The 26,249-nt window shown below is 43.8% G+C and overlaps 2 protein-coding genes across 2 annotated transcripts; one reads left to right on the top strand and one right to left on the bottom strand.

Moving 5' to 3' along the window:
* On the top strand, positions 1-19,683 carry DDX17 (DEAD-box helicase 17). The gene is made up of 13 exons (XM_005488620.3): positions 1-365; positions 4,355-4,505; positions 6,476-6,575; positions 6,713-6,846; positions 7,443-7,508; positions 7,812-7,953; positions 9,530-9,690; positions 9,779-9,951; positions 10,281-10,391; positions 10,847-10,908; positions 11,405-11,464; positions 15,663-15,902; positions 16,562-19,683. Exons 1-13 carry the CDS (start codon positions 322-324, stop codon positions 17,158-17,160), a joined length of 2,043 nt encoding a protein of 680 aa, XP_005488677.2. The 5' UTR covers positions 1-321; the 3' UTR covers positions 17,161-19,683.
* KDELR3 (KDEL endoplasmic reticulum protein retention receptor 3) lies at positions 18,976-26,249 on the bottom strand. The gene is made up of 5 exons (XM_005488622.4): positions 25,657-26,249; positions 24,610-24,710; positions 23,975-24,133; positions 23,393-23,645; positions 18,976-20,485 (listed from the first exon to the last, which is right to left on the bottom strand). The coding sequence occupies exons 1-5, from the start codon at positions 25,745-25,747 to the stop codon at positions 20,445-20,447; spliced, it is 645 nt and encodes a 214-aa protein (XP_005488679.1). The 5' UTR covers positions 25,748-26,249; the 3' UTR covers positions 18,976-20,444.

Genomic DNA, 26,249 nt, shown 5'->3' with positions numbered 1-26,249 from the left:
CCCGTAACGTAAGCGGAGCGGGCCGGGGCCGCGGCGGCCATTTTGTGCCGGGAGCACGGAGGAAGAAGACGCTAGTGTCTCCACACTACCCGGGCCCTGGAGTCGACCGAGAGCCCCGCCGTTCCGGCCGCTGACGCCCAGCGGGTCTCGGACCCACTGACCACCTCTTCTCCTTTTGTGTCCCAGCAAAGAGGCGAGGTGGCGCAAAGCGAGGCCTCCGAGGCGCAGCCGCCTCTGGCTGGACCCTCTCCCCGTACCCCCAGCCCCTCGCCGTCCCCACGGCCGGCGTTCCGGTGCCTCTCACCCACCCCTCCGGGGGCGATGAGAGGCTTCGGGGACCGGGGCCGCGACCGAGACCGCGGCGGGTAAGGGGGAGGGGAGGTCGGCGCGGCGGGGGGCGGTGGGGAAGCCGAACGCTGGCGTTGGGGGGAGGGGGAAGGCCGCGGGGTTGGGGGGCGTGTGTTGGAGTGGCGGTACTGGGGGAGCCAGAGTCCCATCTGTGGAGATTTCCCCCCATAGATTCTCGTGTGGGGGCGGGGGTAGTTGGAGGCTTATCGGTTCCCAAGGCGGGGTGGTGGGTTTTGGGTGTTTTGTGGGGTTTTTAATTTTTTTTTTTTAGTTTACCTTTTGCCCCGTTCATGTGTAACTAATTCTGAGCCTTGCGTAAAATTTTAAGGCCTGCATCCACCCTGCCCCCTTAATTATTTTCTGCCAGCCTCTTTATTTACCCCGCGGGACCCGTGGCACCCTCCCCGCTGCAGGCCACGGAGGTGTCGGTGGCCCTGGCAGGGCTCGTTGTCCTCCTGTCTGTCCTTCTGGTTGTCATTGCTCCTTCTGGACTTACTGGAAAGATGGCAGTGGGGGGAAGGTCTCTCTCAGCTGCGCTCCCAGGCTTACCGTGATAGGAAATGGGATTGGAAACGCTGCCTTGCGGGGGACTTGGGCACTCGGGAGGGTGAGCAGTGAAGCGTGGTGCTGGACCACGTTTGCCAAGCTTGCGTAGTGCTACAGAAATTGTTTGGTTCTGTCAAGGCCTAGTGCTTGATACTCTTGAATGTGTTATTTAAAGGAGGTTTGGCTTGCAAAAGGCTTTTGCAGGTTTGATGTGCTTTTTTTCTTTCGACAGTGACAGTAGTAAATACAGTGGCGTTATACTGTGTGACTAGATTGAGGCTCGAGGTTTTTAAGCGTTGAAAGTGCCAGGCCTTTTTAAAGAGAAAGTTAAAACTTAATTTCTGAGAGTGGCATTTTCAGATCATGAGTAGCTCTCAAGGATTAGCAAAAAACATAGTGTGATTTCTGCGGTATGGTAAGCTAGATCTCAATTAATGAGTCTTCTCTCCATTGGGAGATTAAAGAATATTTTGCTAGACATTGCCATGCACTTTGACATTCAGTTTCTTGTTTGTGGAGAGAGATAGTTGTGTCATTGCTTTATCTTACACCCACATTTAACATTCTGAAATTAAAAGATACTTTCATTTTTTTTCAGAGAGAGGAGGGTTCTGGTGTTTTTCTGCTAAGAGATTTCCAGCTCAATTTAACACAAGGACATTGGAGTGAGCGCTTTGGCAAGTCTGAGATAGATCAGACCACAGCTGGTTTTGGAGTTTAGTGAGTGAGTTTGAGCATGCAGATTTATATAGAGTTGCTTAAAAGAGCACTGGCCAAAGCGGTGCCACAACACTTGATGTGCCTTAAAATTAGTGTTATTTCATTTTCTGTTAAGTCTTTAATTATAGTGGATGCTTCTCTTTTAGGTCAGGGTTTTGATGAGTAAAAAAATGGCCCACATGCTTCTTTGTGAAGTTTGTGGACATTTGCATGATTTTATTTTTTTTTTTTTTTTTGCATATTACCCTGGAAGCTTTAGTGCATTCAGTTTGCTACATACATCCTTTTAAGGTATGAAAATATTTGTAACCACTAGCAACTGCCTCACTTCATAAATAACCTGTGTAAAATACTGGGCCACCCAGTGTGCTGGTTCAGCACCTATTGAAACTTTATCACCACTTCTTTTGTAGTCTAATCACATGAAAGGGTTCTAGTTTTCTCTGTCAGGAACGAGCTGTAGGTGACTTCTTAGGCTGGAAAATTGTTATGTTTTGCTCTGGAATGTATCAGATTTACTCAGTTCTGTCCCAGAAGTGATGGCACCAGTAAAATTAGGGAATAATATTTTGAGCCAACCTGAATTTACCTTTGAAAAGAAGGCTCTTGGCAAACCAGGGAAATAATAGATGTAAGCCAGTTGAATTGGAGTTGGAATCTCATTTTACTTGGAGTCAGAATGTGAAGTGTCAGTTCCTGCCAGTTGAGCAGCTGAACCCCCACAGAGGCAGCAGCATTCCAGGGCTGCTGCAGGGCTCCTTCCTCTCAGGTCAGTGTCCAGGCAGGTCCTGTGTAAGAGTGGAGAACTGAAACTATGTGCCTTCTGTGTAGGATATGTCATTTTCCCCCTCTGGATAGCTTTGGAGCAGGTATTCACAGTGGCAGCTGTTGTAGTGCCCAGCCTTTCAGGCAGCCCTGTCCTGTGTTTCCTTTTCTAAGGGAACTCATCAACCCTTTGAACCTCTGGTGGACTTGAGTGAGGTTCTGGGTTTTACAGGAACTGCTTGGGTACTCTCATTTTAGACATTTTGACCTCAGTTTAGCATGATAGGTTACAAACATCATCACTAAAGGTGAATGTCCCTGTAAGTGAAAGTCTGTGCCTTTTTTTTTCCTTTGTCCTGAAAGGAAGCATAATGCTTAAGTGCATTTTTGAAGTGTTTCACAGTCTTTTTCATAAGAGAAAACTTGATGACTCTGCAAGCTCTCTGGAGGATCTGATAGACACACAGATGAGAAAATAAGGGATATTTATAGGAAAGGGAAGAAGCCTAATGCACAGTTGCAACACAGCAGACTTTTTAAAACTAACTTAGCAGGTTTTAAGTTCAATTATATCTACCATATACTTGGCCTTTCCAACAATTTTACCAGTTCTTCCTGTTAAAACTTTGATTTGAGTTCTGTTTCTTTGGTCTCTTAGTCACTATAATTTATAGTTTCCATTGGGAAGTGATTTAAAGAACAAATGTACCTAGTGTTTGAGCAGGTAGTGTTGTACTTAAGATAATTCAGAATTTTTTTCAGCTGTTGTTTATTTTTTGGTAACTCTTCTACCCCTTATTTCCTCCACAGGTTACTCCATAACAATGTTGCTTAGAGATTTTTGTTGCTTTCAGTTTTTTTCATTACCAGTTTTTTGTTTACTAGTGGACTACCTGGGTAGGGTGCAGACACTTTGGTTTTGCTGTCTAAAAGTTGTTTGAAATGGGCATATCTCATGAATTCATGTTTTTGCATAAAGCTGTACCTTTAGGACAAAAATGGACTTGATAGCATTTTGAAGAGTTCTTTCTGCTGAGTTTGTAGGATATTGATGAAAGTGCTGTAACTTTTTTTGGGGGGATGTTATTTTAAAGTGCAGTTTATTATATGTACAGTAAATAAACATATGGTTTTTAGTTGCTCTTACAGCTTACTGCCAGAAGCTCATGTTTTGACTATTTCATTAGCCAGTCATTAAGGTTAGTTGTTACCTTCTGAAATGAATATATAATAAACTGGATAAAAAAAAATTAGATAGAAAGAGGAATTACTTTTGAATTGTTCTGCTAGAACAGAATTTTTTTTGTGAACATGAGCTTTTTACTCTCTTCAGTCTTCATCACAATGCATTTCAGAGAGGGTATGATTTTTCCCAGGTTGTTTTTGCAGTTTTGTTTTTCCTGTTAGGCTCTGTTTTAAAATAAGAGGTTTTTTTAAATGTTGATTACAGAATTACAGATGGACTTGCAGGCTTGGCTGTGCTTGTTTACTTTCTATTCTTCAGTCTGCTGTTTTTCATTTGAGGCATACTTCTTGATAGGAAGGGAGAGAAGATATGGAAGGGGAGATAGTGAAGTAGCTGTCTAGTGTAAAACTAACCTTGAGAGACAGAGAAGGAATTTGCAAGGAGAGATTTTATTTTTCTCATCCCTTTTATGTAACTATGTTGGAAGTGCACTGTTAGTTTCAAGACAAATGCTATGGGTGTACAGCAGCCATGTTCTAGAGGCAGGAGCTTTACAGGGGTGATTTACAATAACATGGTTTTATGTTCAGAACCAACCCAAAGCAGGTTTGTTATTTCAAGAAGTTTTACACCATCATACTGATTGGAGGGAGGTGACTTGCTGGAATATTGTGCTCATATGTCAGCTTGGGGAAAACACAAATGGTTAAGAAAATTCCAGAATAATTCTAGAATAGTTTTTAAGTACTGGTGGCATTTGTTTTAAGTAACTAACATTCACATTCACAGGTTTGGAGCGAGTCGTGGAGGTCCTCTCCCTCCAAAGAAATTTGGTAACCCGGGGGAACGTTTGCGTAAGAAAAAATGGGATTTGAGTGAACTGCCCAAGTTTGAGAAGAATTTTTATGTGGAACATCCGGAAGTGGCCAGGCTTACTCCAGTAAGTGCTATGTTGTCTACAGCAGAAAATGTCACAAGCTGAAAAACTTGTCCTAGGAAGTCTGCGACAGCATGTAAAGTACAGCTGACTCTTCATTAAGCTTGTTTGGCATGTGTACTCTGCTGGATACTGGTTCTAGTTGCCTTTGCTGCTTAACATTAGCAAAAGATATGCTTCTTTTCTTGGTTCCTTTTATATGAGATAGTTTATGTTTTGTCATTTGTAATGCGTCTTTTTTATAATGCTCGTGATTTGTCAGTGGAGATAAAACTTAGAGAATTACAGTCCTGGAGAAGCCCTGGAAAAATGTAAGATAATGAACTAAAAGTGACAAAAATACATGAGAAAGGTTTGAAAGTAGTATTTTGTCATAAGAGTAATTTGAGCTGAAAGAGGCCTTGGGGGCATCTCTAGTCTAATCCTGTGCTTTGAGCAGCACAAATGGTAGAGCTAGAGCAGGTTGCTTAGTGCCTTGTCCTTTTGAGTTTGAATATCCCCAGAGATGAGGAGAATTTATATCCTCTCTGGGTGGCTGTCTCAGGGCTTCATGTTTCTCCTGGGATTTTGAACATCTTTCCTCTAGTGACCCATCAAGTAGTTAAAGTAGCAGTTAAAGGTCACTGTTAGCCCAATCTTTCCCAAGATTGGGAACAAATCCAGTGCTCCCAGTATGTCTTCATATGGCCTGTAGTGTAGCCTTCAGCTTTCCCCCAGAATTGGACATGCCCTGTTAAAACCATGTCCTTCTCACACAGGGGGCTCAAAGCCAGGTGCAGTACTCTGTGTTCACTCTGTAGATAAGAAATCTTCCTTTCCTACTGAACTTGAGTCTTCTACTCTCTAGTGCAATGTATTTTTATAATTAGAAATTCAAGATTTTGTTCTTAACATGCAGCAACAAACAAACAAACAAAATGTCATTATCTGACTGCATAGACTTAAAAATCCTTGTGTGAAATATGTATATGGCATAAAGAAATGGAAGGGGGTATTAACTTCCTGAAGATACCACAGCTTGAGCTACGGAACCATGGTTTGCATCAGCTGCTGCAGCTGCCTTTGGCTTAGCCAGCTAAAAGGATTTTCATGTTTTCCCCAGAAGTTATTTTCTTTTTTTGCCTTTCAATTCAAGCTCAAGGGATTCTCAGAAATACTGAATCTGTTGCTTTGGATAAAGTGCATATTTGGTATTCTTGTGTCTTTAATGATTTCTAATAAGCATCACAATAAGGTCATGAATTGTCAGAAGAATGTTGCAAAGGGATGTTGGACTTGCAAGATAACCTAGACAAAAATAAAACACTTCTTCTAATCCTGAAATTGTGCTTGTCTACACATTTCAGAAATATTACGAGAAGTTCCTTATAAGAATGGTGAGAGTCCTAGGGTATCGTTATGATGTTGTCGGAGCTTCTTTCATTATCTGAAACATTCCAGGCAACACTTGAGTTGCAAGTCATCCAGCAAGAACTCAGACTAAGTATTTATCTGCCTCTGGAATGTGTTAATTGAAGGAGAAGGACTGCCTGGCCTTCTGTTCATGGGATATTAGGACCTATTTAGTTAGCTTAATTCTTAGCACTGTCACGTAAAGCATATTTCTTATCCTCTGTTTCTAATAATTTCTCAAGCTGTTGGTCATTTCTGGCTTCTGGGAAAAGTGCAATTCCTAAAAATATTCTTTTAACATACCTTTCATTTAGAAGGGTTGGTTGTAAGAAGAGATTGACATTTGTCCCTCTAGGCTATGTAGAGAGCTCATAGCTCTGAATATCAGAGAATCAAAAAAAAGTCTGAGTACAATAACTCAGACTTGAAGTCTTTAGGAAAGCAGTCTTTTCTAGATCTCTGTTTGAATTAAGTTCTCTAACAAAGCTGTTATCCAGAGGTGAGAAGATAGTTAGTAGTTAGAAACATGCACTTTAAGTCCCTGCTGATATCTGACATTTTTTTTCTTTTTTCATAAATAGTATGAAGTTGAAGAGTTGCGCAGGAAGAAGGAGATCACAATTCGGGGGATGGAGGGCTGCCCCAAGCCGGTGTTTGCCTTCCACCAGTGTAGCTTCCCACGTAAGTACTTTTGCCATCTTTAACATCATGAAGATTGCTCAGAAAATACCTAAACAGTTACTGATTCTGTTCTCTAAAAGCTTCTCCAGAGCCTCAGTTATCCTTTATTAAATGTATTCTTTTCTTGAATTCTGAAGAGTATGTGATGGATGCCTTGATGGACCAGAACTTCACGGAGCCCACTCCGATCCAGTGCCAAGGCTTTCCGCTGGCCCTCAGTGGCCGTGACATGGTGGGCATTGCACAGACCGGCTCTGGGAAGACACTGGCAGTGCGTATCTTTCCCTTTTATTGCTTCAGCTAGCTTTCCTGCTTACCTGGTAGAAATTACCTGTCAGTTAGCTTTTGGGCTTCCCAGTACTAGCAATGGGATGATTACATTTTTAAAGCTTCTTGTATTGCATTATGGGGGACACTTGAGTTTCAGCTCAGCTACAAGCCTGTTGTATTCACAGGTGTGTGTTTTGTGCATCTTCCCATTTGGATGCTTAGTTCTCTTTGGTCTATGCTTACATTATGATTTGAAAAACAGGATGTTCTCTTTAGCACACTTGTTTTATAAACTACACAGGTTAAAATAAAAAATGGTTGAATTTAAGCACAGACATTAGTTTTAACTGCAGCGTTAAAAAGTTTTTTTATCCTTTATGAAAAACATTGGCTAAGATAATGATTACTCAATTCTGCTAACTTACACTCCAAATTTAAGTGAGCCTTCCTTTCAGAGGTGCTGAGCAGCCAATTTTTGTGCTCATGCCAAAGTGGATGCAGTTGGTCAGCAGCTCTGAAAATCTTCTGTTCTGCTCAATAAATGCAGGTATTTGGTTTTGCAGAATCACAAGAAAATACTGTTTTCTTCTGTTTTAGTACTTGTTGCCTGCAATTGTTCACATCAACCACCAGCCATATTTGGAGAGAGGGGATGGCCCAATTGTAAGTGCTTGTATGATTCTCTTCCTTTTTGTATGTGTGGCATGACATTGTTAATGAGATGGTGCTTTATTTAATTCATGTATTAGAATAGTAGTTTTTCCTATCCTGTTCCTATCAGAATAGGAATTTTTACTATCACAATGTGAGCATCCCACTCAGTTGAAATTCTGTGCAAATGCAGACATAGTCTAAAGATGTCTAAATATTTTAACTTATAAAGTGCAGATGGTCCAACTTTGCCTATGGTTTTATGTTAGGGATGTGGATGCAGCTTGACTCTTCCTGAATAATTTCCTTTTGCAGTGTCTGGTTCTGGCACCTACTAGAGAGTTGGCCCAGCAAGTGCAGCAGGTGGCTGATGATTATGGCAAATGTTCAAGGCTGAAGAGTACCTGCATTTATGGAGGAGCACCCAAAGGCCCCCAGATCAGAGATTTAGAAAGAGGTAATTTTTAAATGGGTGCTTGCAGTTTCTGGACGAAGTGGTATTGTAAAGTCTCTGTAAAAATAAAACCTCTCAAAACCTGTCTGGAAATGGGTGAGAGTGAATGAGTGCTGCATTTTCCAGTTGCAGTGATAGTTCATGAGGTAGTTCTGTTTGCTGTATAGTGACTTGGATATTAGGTTTTCTTTTTGTTTGCTCTTTGAACATTCTACTTGTGAAGATCATCAGGGTGTAGAAAGGGAAAAAGAAAACTTCACAGAAAGAAAGCAGGTTATTTTATGGAAATGCAATACCAGCGTGTTTAAGGAAATATTTTTCTTAACCCAGATTTCAAGTTTTCTGCCTATATTCATTCAAATAATCAAACTTTGTTTCTGAATATATAGATGCTTCCTTGGACAGCAGTGAGTGGTTTTGCTTTGGTCACAGGTTTTGTTTGTAGTTTTTGTTGTTTGTTTTTTTAAAATTGTTCTTCAGCACTAAGCACTGTGTACCCTGTAAGCAACCACTCTAATGTGGTAGTGTTTTAGTGATCTATAATTTAAAATTCAGCAATGTGCTGATGGCTTTCATCTTCACCAGATATAAAATGTAATGGAGTTATGTGAAAAGATGGAAGAATTGTTATCAAGGCAGATACACAAACAGATCTATTTAAGAAATCAGAAAATTTGGCTTACCACTGCAGTTCACAGGGTCCTTATTGCAAACTGCAGTAGTGGGAGAAAAGCATGTGTGATGGAAGTCTGTGGGATACCTCTGTTCAAGAAAAGAGTTGCTTTCCAGCTGAAGCCCAGCATCTTCGGTGGCAGAGTCCACGGTTTCATGAAGACTCCTTGGGAGGATCAGTGTGCTGGGTTTTTGCACACCTTTCTGGAGTGCTGTAAAATAGATATTCTGCTTAAGAAGAAAATCCTTTTCATGCCTCTTCTTCTGAAACTTAACCTTCTGTGGACATTTCAGTGACACTGGAATACTCACCTATAAAATTTGGGAATTGGTGGAAACCAGGTCTTTCTTTTAAGGAGTGTGTAAATCACCCAACCTGGTGTTAGTTAGGATTATTTGAACTATCTTCTTACCCCACAAATGTTGGTGAGCCAGTTGTCTCTCAGTGTTGGTGCATAATTGCTCAGTATTAAAGTCCATGCTTTGGCTTTATATATTAAAAAAAAAGTGAAGGTAATTTGACCCATACAGCAAGAAGAGCACTTTGTGTTTGAAAATGACTCTTCTCTAGATTGTGTAAATCTGGATGAAGGTGGTTCAGGCTTGAGTAGAAGCTTTATTTCATTTCTGATTTTTAGACAGCTCTTCACAGGTGTTCTCTGGTAGTAACCTTTTCGTTTTTGTACTGCATTTATTATTCTAATGGCACTGTAACAGTAATTTTGGAATGGAAAACATATTAAACAGAACTAGGGCTTCTACTGAAGTGACTCAGTCTTGGGTACGAATGAGGGTGGTGCTTTTTTTTAAAAACAATTTTGCTTTGGAAGGTGATTCATTCTGACTAAAAATACCAGTTGACATTCAAATGAAGAGCCTTACTCTTTTTCCTTATTCTCTTCTGAAGGTGTGGAGATCTGCATTGCTACACCAGGTCGCTTGATTGACTTCCTTGAGGCTGGGAAGACCAACCTTCGTCGCTGTACATATCTGGTGCTGGATGAAGCTGACAGAATGTTGGACATGGGATTTGAACCACAAATTCGTAAAATTGTTGACCAGATAAGAGTGCGTGATCCTTTTAGAAGGACAGTCTCCTTTGTTTTGCTGTTTGAAATGTAGTACTATAAACAGATCTGCTTTCCCTTTTCCTTAGCCTGACCGCCAGACTCTGATGTGGAGTGCCACCTGGCCTAAAGAAGTGCGCCAGCTTGCTGAGGACTTCCTGCAGGACTATGTTCAGATCAATGTGGGAAACCTGGAGCTGAGTGCCAACCACAATATCCTGCAGATAGTGGATGTATGCATGGAAAGCGAGAAAGACCATAAGTAAGCTGGTGTTCCCACCATTTTGCTTTCTTTGGTTGTCCTTCAAAGTCTGCAATGCTTTGTGAGCCTTCTAGGAATTCTAAATAGTGAAGTTACTTGTACTACTATTTAACCTTTGAGTGTTACAAAGTAAGTCAGTCCTGTAATTAACTATTTTCTTGTGTATATTTTGAGCATACCTCTGTAAACCAGCAGAAATTCTGTGTGATAATGAATGAATGTGTGGCTTATATGGATGTGTGTTGTGTATGTCCTCAATGTGTCTTGGGAGAGGGATCCTATATTCTGGTATGTGTGGCTGAACATCTTGGTTCTTATGTCTGTTTTAGACTGATCCAGCTGATGGAAGAAATCATGGCAGAGAAGGAAAACAAGACTATCATCTTTGTGGAGACAAAGAGGCGATGTGATGATCTCACTCGAAGGATGCGCAGAGATGGGTGATTAGCTTCTCCCCTTCCTCCACTTTTTTCCTAGTGGGAAACAAAAATTGTAATCAAAAGCAGTAAGATTTAAATGTTTGTGATGCTCTTTTTGGGAGCAACTTACCCATTATTTTCTGGGCTGAATTTAGTCATTGTTTCTCAAAAGATTCCACTTCATCAAAGCATTAGTACAAGAGAGAGGGTTTCTAAGTGGTGCAGCTTTTTTAGTGTATCAGAAGCCTGATATGCTGATGGAGACTGTGTCAATACAGCAAATGTGATTTTCTTTAAATGGTTGTTTATGTAGGTAGTGGGTTTACAGTACACATGCTGGGTGGCTAGAGGCCAGAGAACAAAATATTTCTCAAATCGTACAGTTTTTCCCTTTTAAACAAAATGCCAATAAAGCTTCCTGTTTCCTTTAATGTATGTACTTTCTATCTATACTAATGTACATCTCTGTTTGGCAGTTGGCCAGCTATGTGTATCCATGGAGACAAGAGTCAGCCGGAAAGAGATTGGGTGCTTAATGGTGAGTCCATCACTGACAGGAGAATAACTTGGGCTGCTGTACTTAATTTACCTAGACATGTTTTTCTCTGGTCTGGATTTTTTGTTTTGTTTTGTGGTTGGTTTTTTTTTTTTTTTGGTTCATTGTTTTATTTTGGGTTGGTTTTTTTTTTTTTTTGTTTGGTTGGGGTTTTTTGGTTTTTTAATTGGTTTGGTTTGTTTTGGTTTTTATCTCTAGACCAAATAGACACCTGTGAAAGGATTTGTCTTACCTTTATGCTCTTAATTTCAGTACTTGTTCCTTTTTTTTTTTTGTTTGTTTTGATAAACAAGTGGGAAAATTTCTTAACACAGCTGGATTTTGAAAAATTGGCGAGGCATTATGTCCTGACTTGTGGGTGTTTCTGGAATTGACCCACCTTATCTATCTTCTGGAAAATGAGCATTTAATGTAAATCAAATTCAGGTAACTTTATCATTTTGGAAAATCTTATTTCATAGCATGCTTTGTTTTACAGAGTTTCGTTCTGGAAAGGCTCCTATCCTCATTGCTACCGACGTTGCATCTCGTGGGCTAGGTTTGTACACATAGACCACTCTTGCCTACTGCTGCATATTTTTCTTCTTTGGACTGAAAAACGTTTCTTAAAAAAAAAAAAATCAAAGCGTGATTTTCCCCCACATGTGAAATACGTTTTTTAACATTAATCTTTTTTTTTTCTTTCATATTCAAAGTCTCTTCCTGCTCCTAATGAACAGGCTTTGGTCTGCAGCAAGGCCTAGGCATGACCAATCGATCGCCAAGAGGGAGAAGAGACGTCCAATTATGCAACCCAACCCTTCCACCACACTCACTTCTTCCCCAAATCCAGCTTTTGTTGCTGGATGCTAGGGATGGATTGCTCTCAGTTCAGAGCGTGTCAGATAAAGTTCAAGTAGGAAGCTGTGGGAGAGCATTTCGACAGCAAATAGCGAATATTCTCCCCGTATGGCACACCACAGATTTGAACATACCAACCCCAGTACACGCATGTTTACCCTGCAGATGTATTCACATCTGAGAAAGCACTGCTCCAGATCTTTGCTCTTGACATGTAACCTTCCCTCCTCCTCTGTGTTCCTTCTAGGCAGGACCACTGAGATGATATATGGCCATTAACATCTTGTTACCCAGATGTGTAATTGAATCAAAATCACACAGCTTGTGTTCTGGTGGCATGAAAATGATCTGTCTGGATGCATCAGTTGTGCCCCCTTTTGTAATAAGCATATTTGTGTTGTGAAACACCATGTGCTGAGCACAGTCCTTATGCATCTACCCACCCTAGAAGAGGAGGATGGCTGCTGAAGTGCTCTGAGTTTAATAACAGATGTTGAATACTCTGCCCACCCTGAGTGTGGTAGACGATAAACTACTTGAGAGTCAATGTCTCATTGTAGTAAATTCTAGACAAAATGACTGCAAATGGGTGGAGATGTAACTCAGAGGATCTAGTTTGTTAAAAGCCTCAGTTACCTGAGCTCTCTTTGTATGCTGAAAGGGTGGCTGTGCTGTGCATCATATGGTCACTTTAATAAGGCAGACCATTAACAGTCTTGGCAGCCTTTGTTCACACAACCTTCACCCCTCCTTCCCCTCCCCCCTCAAAAAATGTCCAGCACTTCCTCAGGAAGTGATTATATGGACTTCAGTCTCTGCCCTCTAGGGTCATGTCTGGACCTGTGCAGTTAGAGCTTGGGCCTGTTGGGAGAAGGGACTGAGGCCTGAAACCAGTTTATATGAAAGAGAGCTGCTTTCTCTAGCAGCATTTTTTAAACAGGCTTGCTATGTGCTGGTAGCTTCTTTATGCATCTTGCCTAGACATTTAAAACAGCCTCAACCCCCTCAAAAAAAAAAAATCAACAAAAACCAACACTCTCCCCCAAAACTACTCAATTGGATAACACTTCAGAAAACAGTCCCCTCACTTCCCATCGTCCGCTTCACCCAAGCTAAGGGGGAAAGGTATCAGAGTCTGTTTCTTGTTACTGAACAACAGCTCTACTTGTTTTGGGGCCCTGAGTTTGCTGCTTAAAGTAAGTCACTTAACTGGCAAACTTCTGGACGACTTCCTCCAAGATCCTGGAAAGTGAAGGCTTCTACCTAAATAACATAAAACAGGGGCGCGCGCCTTTTGGCTGAGTCACCAGGGCTTTCCCTCTTCCTAATGGAACATTGGTTTCAAAAAAGCTTCTTGCAGGTAAGTTCTGAGTCCCGTAACTTCTTTGTGATAATTCCCTGGAGTGAGGTCCTCTCTCTGCACTGATTTTTTTTTTACTTTTTTTTTTTTTTTTTTTTTGTTCAGTCTATTAAACTAAAAACACTGAATTTGATTTGTTTTGTTTTGTTTAACAGAAGATTTGATATCAGCTGCAGATAATTCTCAGTGCAGGGGTGGGGATACATCTACAATGATGGTCTAAACAGCTCTGTAGACTAGCATGTTTGCTAGTTTATATCTGTCCCGTTTAATAACTGGAGACTGTGCCATAGCGTGTTCTGATGGTCTGACAAAGGGAATGTTTCCCAGGTAGCTGTCAAAAATGATTTACAGTCTCCATTCCTGATCCTGCTACATTATTTTGTAAAAGTGCAGGAGGATTGCAAGTGTGCACAAACACTTTGGAGCACGCTAGACTGGAGAAGCTGAGTCTTGTGCACGCTCTGGTCTTCAGCAAGCTGCGTGCTCTACCAGGACCACTTTCTAGCCTGGAAAACACCCTTGCATCTTCCTCTTCCTGCCGTCCCATTCTTTCTGCTCGTCCCCAGTCAAGTCAGTTCTGTCTGCATTGGTAGCTACAGTTCCTTGTGCTTTCTGACAGGAAAGCACATCCTTGTATCCTCTCTGGTAATTCAAGTCACTTGCTACTGGATGTGCAAAACGGGACTGGCTGAGGACCATGTAGCCTGGAGCTTGTCAGTCTAGCTACACCCTGGCTGTGAAGATGCAATCTGTCACACGTACTCCTCTCTATTCTCCACTTTCCCTTTTTAATAAAACTGTTGCATCAAGGACCCTAGCTGGAGACTCGCGCAGCCCCCTGTGAAACCTGCCTTCTCACTCCCTTTTTTTGGTGTGATTCAGGACTTTGGAGTCAGCAAAGACTGAGGAGCCCCCCCTTTGCTGTAATAAGAAACAGACATAAAGTCCCCCTCTTGTCACAACAACCCACAATGTTTTTATTTTTCCTACAACCCCTTTGAAATTGATGCAGTCTGGGCAATAGATGCAGTCTGACCCTTTGGATGTAATTTTTGTATCTTCATTTTTTTGACAATTGCCCCTAAGAGCCCCAAATAGGGGACAAAAAGCGTTGGAGGACCTGAAAGTTTTACCTGAGCCCAGGTTCTCCGGCGCTTCCCAACCAAAAGGGGCTACAGAGAAGCGTCTAAGCCAGCTCACAGAGCGAGCGTGTGTGGGGACTTCTCGCTGCCACGGACCCTTGATGCATGCTCCCCGCGCTCCAGTGGTCCCGTGTCAGAGGGCGGAGTTTTCGAAAGGAGGCCGCCAAAAATAAAAGGCAAAGAGACGGGATCGGCTGCAGCGGTTTCCCACAGGAGGAGGGAGTGTGCATCGGTCTGGTAACAAACAGAGAATGTTTCTCTCTTTAAAACAAAACAAAAAGAGGAAAGGAAATCACAAAAATCTGTGTTTTATCTTGGATATTTTCAGAATATTCTTGTTAAAATGCAGATTTTAATTTTTTTTTTTTATGAGCTGTTAGGGCTCTTACTGTAGGATGGTGCATTTGAAAATACTGTATAATATAGCAAATAGGTGCTCTTGGTACTTAAGGTGCTTTCACTGAAGCACTGCACTAACATTTGCTTGGTTTCTGTCGCATAAGTTTACAGAGTCTTGTCTTAAAACATGCAATTCGGAACTCGTAAATTTTAAAACTGTTTTGCATACAAAGCCATTTTGATAATTTTATTTCCTGCTTCCATCTGAACTGGAAGTAGGGAATTGCTTACGGAACTCTGATTGTCCAAATTGTGCAAGCTTGCCAGAACTGGACAGAGCAGCACAGAAATGTTAGTGCAATGCGTTCTAGTGATAACTACAAAGCTGAGTTAAGATACTTCAGGTCTGAATAATTTTGAATGAGTTGACTGAATAAAACTACTGTAATTTGAATGCCTAAAGCTTTAGGTTAGGGGAGTTAGTTCACTGTATTTTATTAGTACTGTAAAAGTAAATATTTTTAAGACTGTACTTTATTTCATGTTGCCGAGCGGAAGGTAAGTGATCTCATTACTGCTATTTTTTGTTAGACTTCTCCCAACAGAGTAAAAGCTTTACGGTGGCAGTTCTGCCCTTCCTCCACCCCAGTTTGCTCTGTCTGATGGTGACATTTTCACTTTACAGATTGTGTTAAGAAGAAGTATGAAATTCGGTTAACTTATTCACAAACATCAGCATCTTCGACACAAGAAGACAGAGAAATGCATTCCGGGGAGGATGACTTTGAGTGCAGGGCAAAGCTGCTTTAAAATTGCCATTCTTTTTCAGGACACTGACCTTTGTTCCTGATGATCTTAAATTTCAGTCTTCTACTCTTTTGGGATGAGTCTGTCTTGTATTTATTCCGTGCCATTACTAACTTTGTATTTTTTTTTCTTATTACTGTCACCTGCATTCGTGCTCCCCACCTTTCGTTGGCACGTCCTCTCTTCTTCTCCCCTTTCCTCAACCCCACCCTTTCACTGTGCTTCGCTCCTGGGCACTTCACAAGACGTGGAAGATGTTAAATTTGTGATAAACTACGACTATCCGAACAGCTCCGAAGATTACGTGCACCGTATTGGCCGTACCGCGCGCAGTACCAACAAAGGTACTGCCTACACCTTCTTCACACCAGGAAACCTGAAACAAGCCAGGGAGCTTATCAAAGTCTTGGAAGAAGCCAATCAAGCCATCAATCCAAAGCTGATGCAGCTTGTGGACCACAGAGGAGGAGGAGGTGGTGGTGGAGGTAATGGCACAAGGGAGAAGGGCTACACAGGGGATACATTCCCCATGTTGAGGGAGGGAATGTTAGGAGGGTAGGGAAGTACTAAGTACAGGACTGAGATAACACAGTAGTAATAAAGCTGTTCTGTACTTGAGGTCCCAACACTTGATGTAGAGTAGTACTTTGGTCCCAAGAGAGAGGCAGTCCCTGTTTTACCTTAGCTGTAGAATTTTTTTCTCTCATAAGGTCATCAGGGAGCTGATTTTGCTTGAAGTAATTACTTCCTCACGGCTCCTGCTAAAGACAGGCAACAAGGTACATGTCCAAAATTGAAATCAGTAAAGAAATACACTGAATTTCAGGAGCTGACACACTTTTTCTTCCCATCCCTGAAGGAATAAGAAGTTTCCTTATACTTCCAAATTAGTCCTGAATGTCTTCTGTTTCTTTGTCTCCAAGCACATACATAAAGAACCCTTATTGAACATCATGTTTACACCTTGAACAAAATAAGGAGGCCTGTGCAGAGCTGTGCAGAGAAGTTACCGTCAGTCAGAAGAAGGTGCTCCTTGGGAGCAAAATTGGAGACGTAGAAGGGGGAGAAAGGGTGGCCTAAGTGTACCAGAGATCATTGTTTAAGACTTGTTCATGGCACTAAATCTTAATGTATCCATCGCCAGGAGGTCGTTCTCGTTACCGAACGAGCAGTTCGGTAAACAACCCTAACCTGATGTACCAGGAGGAGTGTGACAGGAGGCTCCGGGGAGTGAAAGAGGGCCGCAGAGACTCAGGTGGCTTCAGAGACCGTGAGCGTGGTGAAAGTTTTGCCAACGGAGCCAACAAGACCTATGGCAGTGCCTACGGGAGCCCAAATTCTGCTTTTGGGGCAGCACAGAGCCAGTATGGTTACACTCAAGGGAGCTATGGAGCAGCTGCCTATGGCACGAGTGGCTATGGCACTGCAGAGTACAGTGCTAGTGGCTATGGTGCCAGCACCACAGCTGCCACGGCTGGGAGAACCTCACAGAGCACTACCCAACAGCAGTATGCAGGGATGGTGGGGCGCTCGGGCCAGCAGCCACAGCCGCTCATGTCACAACAGTTTCCGCAGCCCCCTGCCACTAACGTGATGGGCTATATGGGACAGACTGCCACCTACCAGTACCCGCCCCCTCCCCCGCCCCCCGCCCCCCTCCCGCAAATGAAACCACTTGCTGGTGACCAGTGTAGACCTCTTACATTTAAAGGAACCTTTTCTTTCTCTTCTTTCCCATTGTGATGTCTCTCATGCAGGTTAGACTTAGAATTCACTATCCAAATCCCTTGAGCCTATCAAAAATGGCCCCCAGCCCACATTAATGACCCTGTCCTCTTTTTTTTTTTCTTTTTTTTTTAAGATATATGTATAGTTGACTGGAAAATTTATTATTTTTTGTCTTGCATGTTGAGGAATTTGGAAATCTTATTTTTTCTAAAAGAAAAGGGTATAAGGCTGATAGGTTCCAGCTGGATCACCTTGGTGTCTAAGGTTTGTGGAAAAATTTGCTTTTGAGGGAAAGAAGTTTCTATTCTGTAACACATTAACTTAATTTCAGGAAGTATAAAGAGAGATGGGAAACTCTGGGGGAGCCAAAAAGCACTTCATTTAAAATATAAATGCAAGGGAGAAATGCTCACTTCTCCTAATATATTTTTTTTTAATAGCTCACTAGTACTGCTTGTAGTCTTACTGTAGGTGATTTTCCATAGGAAAACTCTTCTCATTTGTCTGAGCTGGGTCGTGTTCAGAGTAAAGCCTTGGATATATTATTGACAATTTCTATAGTTCTGGAAGCTCCATTTTCTGCTACTGTAACAGCCTGCAGTAGGGAGCTTGGGTTTCATGTCAGAGACCAAACCTGTCTTGCATTCACTACCTGAAAACCATCTACCCACAGTTGCTGTGGGCACCACTGCTGAAATGTTCAGCTAAGTAAGTTCTTTCCCTACAGTTGTTAAATGGCAGCATCGCAAATGCGTGGAGCCTGATTATCATTAAATTGGTTACTGCTCTCAAATTTCTGTTTGGTTTATTGAAAGAAGTCTTCCTTGAGAGCTAGAAGTTATGCAGAGCTGAAGCGATGAACAGCGTTATTTTGTTTGTCTGTCCTTCACAAACAAACTCCCTTTTGCCATGGGGAATGTTCTGAGTGCTGCTACGCTCGATAAAATGTGACAGAGTTTTCCACACTTAAATTTCAGAGGTTTGAATAGGGTGGGCTGGGGGAGGGCGGGGGGAGGAACGTAGGAGGAGATTGCCTGGGGTCTCCTTTTCATGAGGTAAGCGGTGAGCTGGTTAGTGCATCTTGATTCTGAAGCTTTGTTTCTTTTGTACCTTGCACTGACTATCGCTTTCTCTGGCTTTTGAGTGCATTTCCCTGCTCCACTGGTCCCTTTGGGCTGAGCTCTTGCAGGTAGGTAGTATTTTAGAAAATGTTAGAGAAGAGTGAAATTTTAGTACATACGTAAATAAAACTTGTTTATTTTACAGGCTAAGGTGGGTGTGAGGGGGGTTTCCCCCTTACTAAAGCATGTTGTTGACTTGTTATTTCTAATACCAGACGGTTCAGAGACAGTAGATGATAACAGGAGTTGGCTGCTCTTGGTCTGATAAGATGACAAAAGGATGGATCCGTCTCCTGGTTTGAGGCACGCTCTTTGCATTAGGAGAGTGCAGGGGGCTTGTGGGTTTTTTCTGTTGGCGTTCTTGCATATGGATGAACAAGGCAGCCCACTCCTTCTGTAGCAGAGTGGAACTTCTTATAGCCCTGAAAAAGAGCTTGCTTATACAGAAATTATTTCTTTTAACATTTAATTTCTTCCCAGAGTAAAATTTTGGGGGATGGATGTGCTTTTTTTTTTCCCTTTTTTTTTTTTTTTTTTTTTTTTTGTGCTGTACGCAGGTAGGTTGCTGACAGGGAGAAGGGAGATTCCTTCCAGAACCTCAGTTCCCTGCATCCATTTTATATTTCCAGTGCATGGACAGGAAGTTCCTTTGCTTGTATTAAGTGAAAGCCAGAAATATTTTGTTTATCCAGGCACTGACTGATAGGTCTTTGGCCTCCCTCGCAAGCAAATGTAGAGCTTTTTTTTTTTGGAGTAGAATGCAGAAATGCATTTGAGGGGTGTAGGAGTAGGACATCTCACTGACTGGCTTGAAAAAGGGTCTCTGGACCACCAAAGCTGCCTTATAGTCCGTTACAGCTTTCACTTTTTGGGGGTGACTTGTGCATGTGTAACATCAATGCCAAGTCTTGCAGTGCTTTGTTGCCATTGAGGTCAGCTGCAGTCCAGAGTGTCAACCAGACCACTGAATGCACTGTGGCATGTGCTGCCCCTGTCCCACCTGGTGCTCTCTGCTCTGCTCCATGTACCAGCTGGAGGGCCCTTGTTGATAAAGCATTAGCCTCTAGTGTTGTTTGCATTGTTTTCAATCTGTAAAAAGTTTGTGGGGGTGTCAGATTATCTGAGCTGGGTGTCTCCTCCCCTCCCACTTCCTGAAGCAATTTACTGTTTGGATTTCTCTGAACAATGGAAGAGTTACTAGCTTTGTGTGGGATCAGCATCTTGTTTCACACACCTGCTGGTCTCTGAACACATTCCTGTTGTATTAATGAAGACTTGAATTGAGAGATTCATAGATCTGTGGTGTTGAGGCACAGGATACTAAGAGCTATGTTACTATTCTTAGTTGGTAAATTGTCCTTTTGATACCATCTTGTTTTCTTTTGTAGGTATAAATAAAAACACTGTTGTCAATAAATTGTGAACTTTGTCTTTATTTTTGGAATGTAAAGCTGTCTTTGCCCCTGTTCTTCCCAGTTCCTAGAAGTCAAATTCAAGGAGGTGGAAACACTTCTTGGCAACCGCCTGAACTGTAAATGAAATTGTCCCTGTTTGTAGAACATAAGGAAACTGAAAATAAGTGAGTAGGGAGGATGTTTGAATACTTGTGGAATTAGAAGATTCCTGTTATTCAAAGGCAATGTGTTTTTCTTAAATGTTACAGGGCCTGAATAGAGAGAGGGTCAGGCAGAATTAATTTTCAAGAGGGTACTAGTTCATACAGAGTTAAGTAACAGTTTGTAGCATCTGCTCTGTCAGACATGGCAACCTGTGAAATGGGTCAGTTAAGTTAGCACACGTGAATAAAGTGTGTTACATGTTCCCTTTACTGTGGGCACTTGCTGAAGGACTAGTGGGAGTGACATTTTCCCTTGTGCTGCCTCAGGGTCAGGGTGGAGGTGCGTTTTGAGTAGATGCCGGGAAGAGCTGGGAGAGAAGAAATTGCACTACTTCAGTATTGGCCAGTATTGGCCAGCACTAGCACCAAATTCAAGTGAGAAGAAATTAAACAATGGAGGGGAAGAGTCTGATGGATGAAAAGCATTCCAAGCCCTGTCTTCCTGGCACTGGGTTGAAACTCTGCTGAGCCATCCATTAGTCAAAAAGGGCCAGAGAAGGAAAGCTGTGATCTTAAACAGCTTCGTCTTTGGAATTTCTTGCACTGCCTGTGGGATGTCTTCAAACAGGCATGGGAAGGCTTAGCTTCTTTCCTTTTAGGACTGCAAAGAGAAAGACAAGGTAATGAGTAAATTTAATGAAATTCAACTGTTTTATTTCTTCCACAATTTTATGTTTTCTGACTTGCAATTTAGAGTGCCAGATAGTGGGGTGCCAGGTTTGCAGACTGCCAATGGGAGAGAACCACTATGAAATGCTGCTAAGAGGGAAAAGCACAACCTATTTATCCTCCTTTGTGCTATAGGAAAAGGTTCTTGTTTGACTTGCATGGTTACTTGTTCTCATGGGTGGACCATCTTAAGCATTTTTCTTGATGATGTGCTATTCCTAGTGCTTTCCTTTCCTTTTGACACAGAGCGTGGCCTGAATCAATGTCTCTGGTCCGATCCCTGCTGAGCCCCTCGCAGCCCATCTGAGCTGAACCTTGGGATGGCAGGGATGCCTCTGGGCAATGCCAGAGACCCCTGGGCTTAGATGGGGTGGCTGGATTGGGGACTGTCCTGGGTGTGCAGTGGTCAGAGGTGCAGAGTGGCTGTGGCTGGCACAGCGTGGTACTGGGGTGAGCTCTGGAGCTGTGTCTGTTGGGTGCCAAAGGGCAGGGCTGTGATGTGCTGAGGATGCACCACAAGGGAGGGCCTGATGGACTGGGTGAGGCTGGAGGAACCGTGCCAAGGTGCAGAGCTGGAGGCCTTGTGAAGGTCAGCAAAGCCAGTGCACCTCCTGCCCTGGGGTGGAACAACTCCAGGCACCAGTTTGTGCTGGGGGCTGCCCAGCTGGAAAGCAGCTTGCCAGAAAAGGCCTTGGTGTGCTGGTGGACACCAAGTTGAACACAAGCCATCAGTGTGCCCTTGTGGTGAAGCAAAGAGCCTCTGGAGCTGCATTGCCAGCAGCATGAGCAAGGAGTTCTTCCTCTCCACTGAGCCTTGGGAGGCCACAGCTGGAGTGGTGGGCTCAGCTCTGGGCTCAGAACAAGAGATGGGGAGTCAAGAAGGGCCCCAAGAGCATCTTGATGTAGGAGCACAGGCTGTGAGCTGAGACTGTTCAGCGTTGAGAAGGCTGAGGGGCACCTTACCCGTGTGCACAAGTGTTGGATGGGAGGAATGGACACAGGCCCAGACTGTGAGTGGTGCCTAGTGACTGAGCAATGGACAATGGGAAATTCCACTTAAACATCTGAAAATAGTATTTTATAGTGAGGGTGGCCAGACAGTGGCGCAGATTGCCCAGAGAAGCTTCACCCTGGAGACAGTCAAACTCTTACTGGACAAGACCCTGAAAAATGTGAGCAGGGGCATGGATTAGGTGATTTTCCCCCCTCCACCCGACTGCCCACACCCTTGGCCATTCTGTGAAATATAAGCTCTTTAGGGAGCTAAAAGCCTCCTCAGGATATCTTTCATGTCCTTGTGTTAAACAGAAGGGAGCTCATCTAGTTTTGAAAACAAGATAAAAAGAAGTAGCTTTCTATAAAAATCCCTTTGCAGTGCTTTGGTATAGGCTCAGAAGTCTTACTAAATCCATTTCTTTATATAACATATTTTTGCTTTCTTTTTTCATCATTGCTGCCCTTTTTTCTGAGCTCTTCAGTGTTAGAAATGTTTTGAAAAGTTTGGTTTTTTGAAAGAATGTAAGAGATGCAACCTACTAAAATATTGCTGGCTCTCATAAATGATTGCAAAGTATTTGCATGTCTTCAGATACCGTTTCACTCCCATGATCCAGAGCATTTGTGTAAAAGAAAAGAGAAATAAAGCAATTCTTTTCCTGCTGTGATGTCCCATTTACAAATGTTTTTTCTTCTGCCTCCTGTATCATCTAAATTTTGCAGTTCTGCCACTAGCAGTGTGAGACTGGAAGCCAGCAGTTGTGTTTTTTCCCCCTTTTGTTCCACCATCACAGCTACAAAGGGTATGGATTTCTCACAAAATACAGGACACATGAATTGAGTGGATCTAAAATGGGAATTCGTTTAGAAAAGAAAAAAAAAGGAATTGACGTGGAGCACCTTGATGGCAGTTTTAGAAGGTATTTTTCTGGCTACAAAAATATTTAATGACAGAAGGAAGTCTTAATCTGCCAAGGCCAGCCACCTGCTCAGTGCTCCTGTCACCTTTCTATCAGCAGGTGTATTGCATGAGGCTACCAAATATCCACCCCTTGAAACTTCAAACGAGAGCTGCCATTACTGCTTTTGGGGGAAAGTGTATGTTGGGGAAGTATGTTGGGGAAAGTGAAGATGGAGGAAAACAGTTATCCCCTTGGCTAATTTAATCTAATTCCATCCTGCTCAACAGAAAGGTGTTTTAAGTGTCCTTCAGCCTTGCAAACCACAGCATGTTCTATCGGGATTTATGCCCTTGGTGCACTTTTAAGCTCTGGTGGCCATTTACCAAAGCATGGCACTGAAATGGAAGGGGCATCTGATTTTGGAAAAGAGGAGTGTCTTGTCTGTGCAGGTGCCCATCTTCCTACAGAATCAGTTCTTCACAATCAAGAACTTGATCTTCTCTATCAAAGGAAAAGAAGGTTTAACAGTATCTCCGTATGTCTGCAGTTGCTTTCTCAGGTACATTGTCTGCCTGCAGCTATTTTTTCCCCCTCAAAGTCTTTTTTGGTTTTGTTTTTTTTTTTTTTTTTTGCATGATTCATAATCTTTCAAAATATATGTAGAATTGAATGTACTTCAGTTGTTGACTTCTGAGGAGAGGTTAAACCAGGCTTAACTCTGGTTTAATTCTTGCTGTGTTTCGCACACACATCTAGAGCCTTGTGAGCAGTGATGCCCACTCTCTGTCAATAGATACGTTTTCTAAACTGGACTTGAGGGGCACAATATGCACCACAAACCCAGCAAAAAATAAAGTCCTGTAAGGATTAACACATGGCAAGCTGCAGCTCCACCCTATACTGCAAGAACGAATGAACAGTTCAGTGTTACAGCAACCTACCTTTGGTGACATAGAGATAGAAGAAGTCGCAGTAGAAGATGGTTTGTACCACCCCGGAGACAACAGCGATCTGGTCGTAGAAATTCTCTGTGTGGTAGCGCCAGACCCAATTGGCAATGTAGAGGGCACGGTAGAGGCCCAGGAAGAAAAGGTAGTGTGTCGTGATGGTCTCTGCTTCCCCTGTCTTGCTGATCATGAAGAGCTGAGGAAGGATAGCCACGGACTCCAGGTAGATGGAGAAGGTCCAGAGTATCTGTGAGGTGCAAAATGAAGGCAGTGGGGAGTCAGTGATGGTTAGTATGTGTTAAGACCTGAAGCTTTTCATTTGGCAAATCACTGATGTGTGAGGGGGATGAGTAGTGCTGCTGAAATTGGGGAAAATGAGCTCGCTGTGCTGGGAGTGAGAGGAGACAGCGCTGAGCTGCTCTATAGATGGTACTGTCTTCAAGGCCTGCCAACTTTGCCTTTCCTGCCTGCTTCTGCTGTTAAAAATCTTGGCTATTCAACATGCTGCTCACTCTGCTGCCTGGTGTAAGGCTGCTGCTGCTTCCTTTCCCTTTTCCTGCCTCAGCTTTTCCTTACCTCCAAGGGGGTGAAGCTGTGATTCTCCAGAAATGACAGGCCTGTGACAGGCACCAGCAGGAACTCGAGGCGGAAGGAGTCGTTCTCGCTGTCAAACGTTTTTCGGAATTTCACGTAGATCATATACACGGTGACGTAGGCACAAATCAAAAAAATGACCTGTGGGAGAGAAGGGAGATGGCAAGACCTTACCTGCAATTGCACTTTCTGTGCTTAAAGAGAGGCTGACTTTCCCAGATATCAAGATAGTGGTGAATGCTTTGGCTGTGTTGCCTTTTGGATTGACTTCTGCTGGAGATATTCCAGTGGCCAGGTAAAGCTTGCCACACCATGGGAATCTCATGGGGCACTCTGTGAAGAGGTTGGCTCGGTGGCAGCTTTATGTTAGTGCTCCTGCTGTACAAGGACACCCAGGCTGGGTTCATGGCATCTTGTTCTGGTTTTAGTGGTACTAAATATGGCTCAGCTCACTCACTATGGCAAGGGGGTTTTTTGGTAAATGGACAGTGGCATCAAAAGAAGCATCCTTATCCACCCTTCCTGGCTGAAAATCTCAGTGACAGTGTACCCTCACCTCCCCGGGAAACCACAGCGAGCTGAGGGGAGCCTCTCCTGCTGCACTGCCCTCTCCTTACCTTCATCACGGTGTTATAGACAGAGATGAAATTCGTGAACAGGTCCAGATAGCGGGTTGTGAAGACGAGGGCAAAAAGTATCTGGCTCTTCCCAGAGATTCCTGCATGGCAGGGAGATGAAGGGAAAGTAAAGCAGATGAAGGGAAGGGTCTGTGGGGTGGTGGCTTCCCCTTACGGCTCCTTTGGAAGCATTGATGTGTGTGTTGTTTTGTGAGCCAGGGCTGGTGTGTGGGTGCTGAGGTAGCTCTACCCCAGAGTGGCCAGAGTCTCCCAAGCAACAGGGCAGGCTCCTGCTGATGCCCCTGTGCTGCCTGTAGGAGCTGGTGCTCAGTGGGCACATTCACCACTTCGGCCAGTCCAGTGCTTGCTGTTGTCAAAAGGCCTTTCTCTTGCCTCCCTTCCCCCTTTGCCTGCCCACCTCAGCAGGGGACTGTGTGACGGGACATCTGCCACACGAGGGAGGAGCTGCAGGACCAGCCCCGGGGCACGGATGGAACCTGGCCACTGCTGGCAGAGAGATGCAGTCGGGCCCACCCACTCCTGTACCTGTGATAATGGCCACAGCCCCAGCAGCCCAGCCCCAAAATCTCATGAGAAGTGAGCTATGAGCAAAACTCTCCTGCAGGAAGCTGCTGTCCTGATTTCCTCGCCCTGGGATGGGGCAGCCTCTGGCGCCTGCCCACCGCTGGCAGAACCTCCGACCTAAAGCAGCTTCCTCTCCAGGTTGTTGGCGTTGGTGCTGCCACAACATCTTGCTCTCCTTTTCCACCTCCCTCCAGCCTTGCCGCCCTCTCCTTTGCCTCGCTGTCCTGAGAGCAGCACCTGCCTGAGGCTGTGCGCCTTGCCACATCACATCCTTCCAGCACAGCACTCTCCTGGCCGGGAGACCTCCCAGAGAAAGAGGATGACTTCCCTCAGAGCCCACGGGGGAGTGCCCAGCTCCTATGGGCTATCACTGGCCTTCCCAGCTCCCATTTTGTTGTACCCTTCACCGAACTGCCCTCCGAGAAGGGCCACCCTCCTTCCCTGGGACATGGGAGCACTCACCAGCGCAGGACTTGGACTTCACAATCTTCAGCAGGAGAATAATGATGGCCAACAAGTGGGAGACATCCCCCAGGATGCGGAAGATGTTCATGGTGCCGGGGGACTCCTCTGGCGTGGAGGGAGTGGGGCTCTTTCTGCAGGCAGGGAGGGCGAGGGCGGGAAGTTTTTCTCCGCCGAGCGTCGACTGAATGAAAGATTTCCTTCGGCTCAACTTTCCTTTTTCCCTGAGCACGGAGCCCTTCCTCTCGTAGCACAAAGTTCAGTCTCCCCTGCCCCGTGGCTGCAGATGCCTTTCCCCTGCCAGGCTGGATGTCTCCCTTGTTTACTTTTGCACCGGGGTGGATTCTGGCTCTCCCAGCGCAGGGCCTTCCTCTCTGCGCCTTGGGCTGAAGTTGGAGTTTGTGTCCCGGAGCGCTCTCCGGGCAGAGCAGCCCCGAAGCAGCGCTGGGTGACGGTGACGTGGCTCCTGGCTGGCCGGGGAGGGGAGAGAGGAGGAGGCAGAGGCGGGAATAACTGCGCTACTTTTCCCTTTCTCTTTTTTTTCCTTCCTCTTTTTTCTTCCCCTGCTTGTCTCAAGTTACACACGGAAGTGT

Source organism: Zonotrichia albicollis, chromosome 4, assembly GCF_047830755.1.
Source record: "Zonotrichia albicollis isolate bZonAlb1 chromosome 4, bZonAlb1.hap1, whole genome shotgun sequence".
NCBI lineage: Eukaryota > Metazoa > Chordata > Aves > Passeriformes > Passerellidae > Zonotrichia > Zonotrichia albicollis.
The sequence above is the reverse complement of the archived record's forward strand: the minus strand, read 5'-3'. Positions and strand labels throughout refer to the sequence as shown.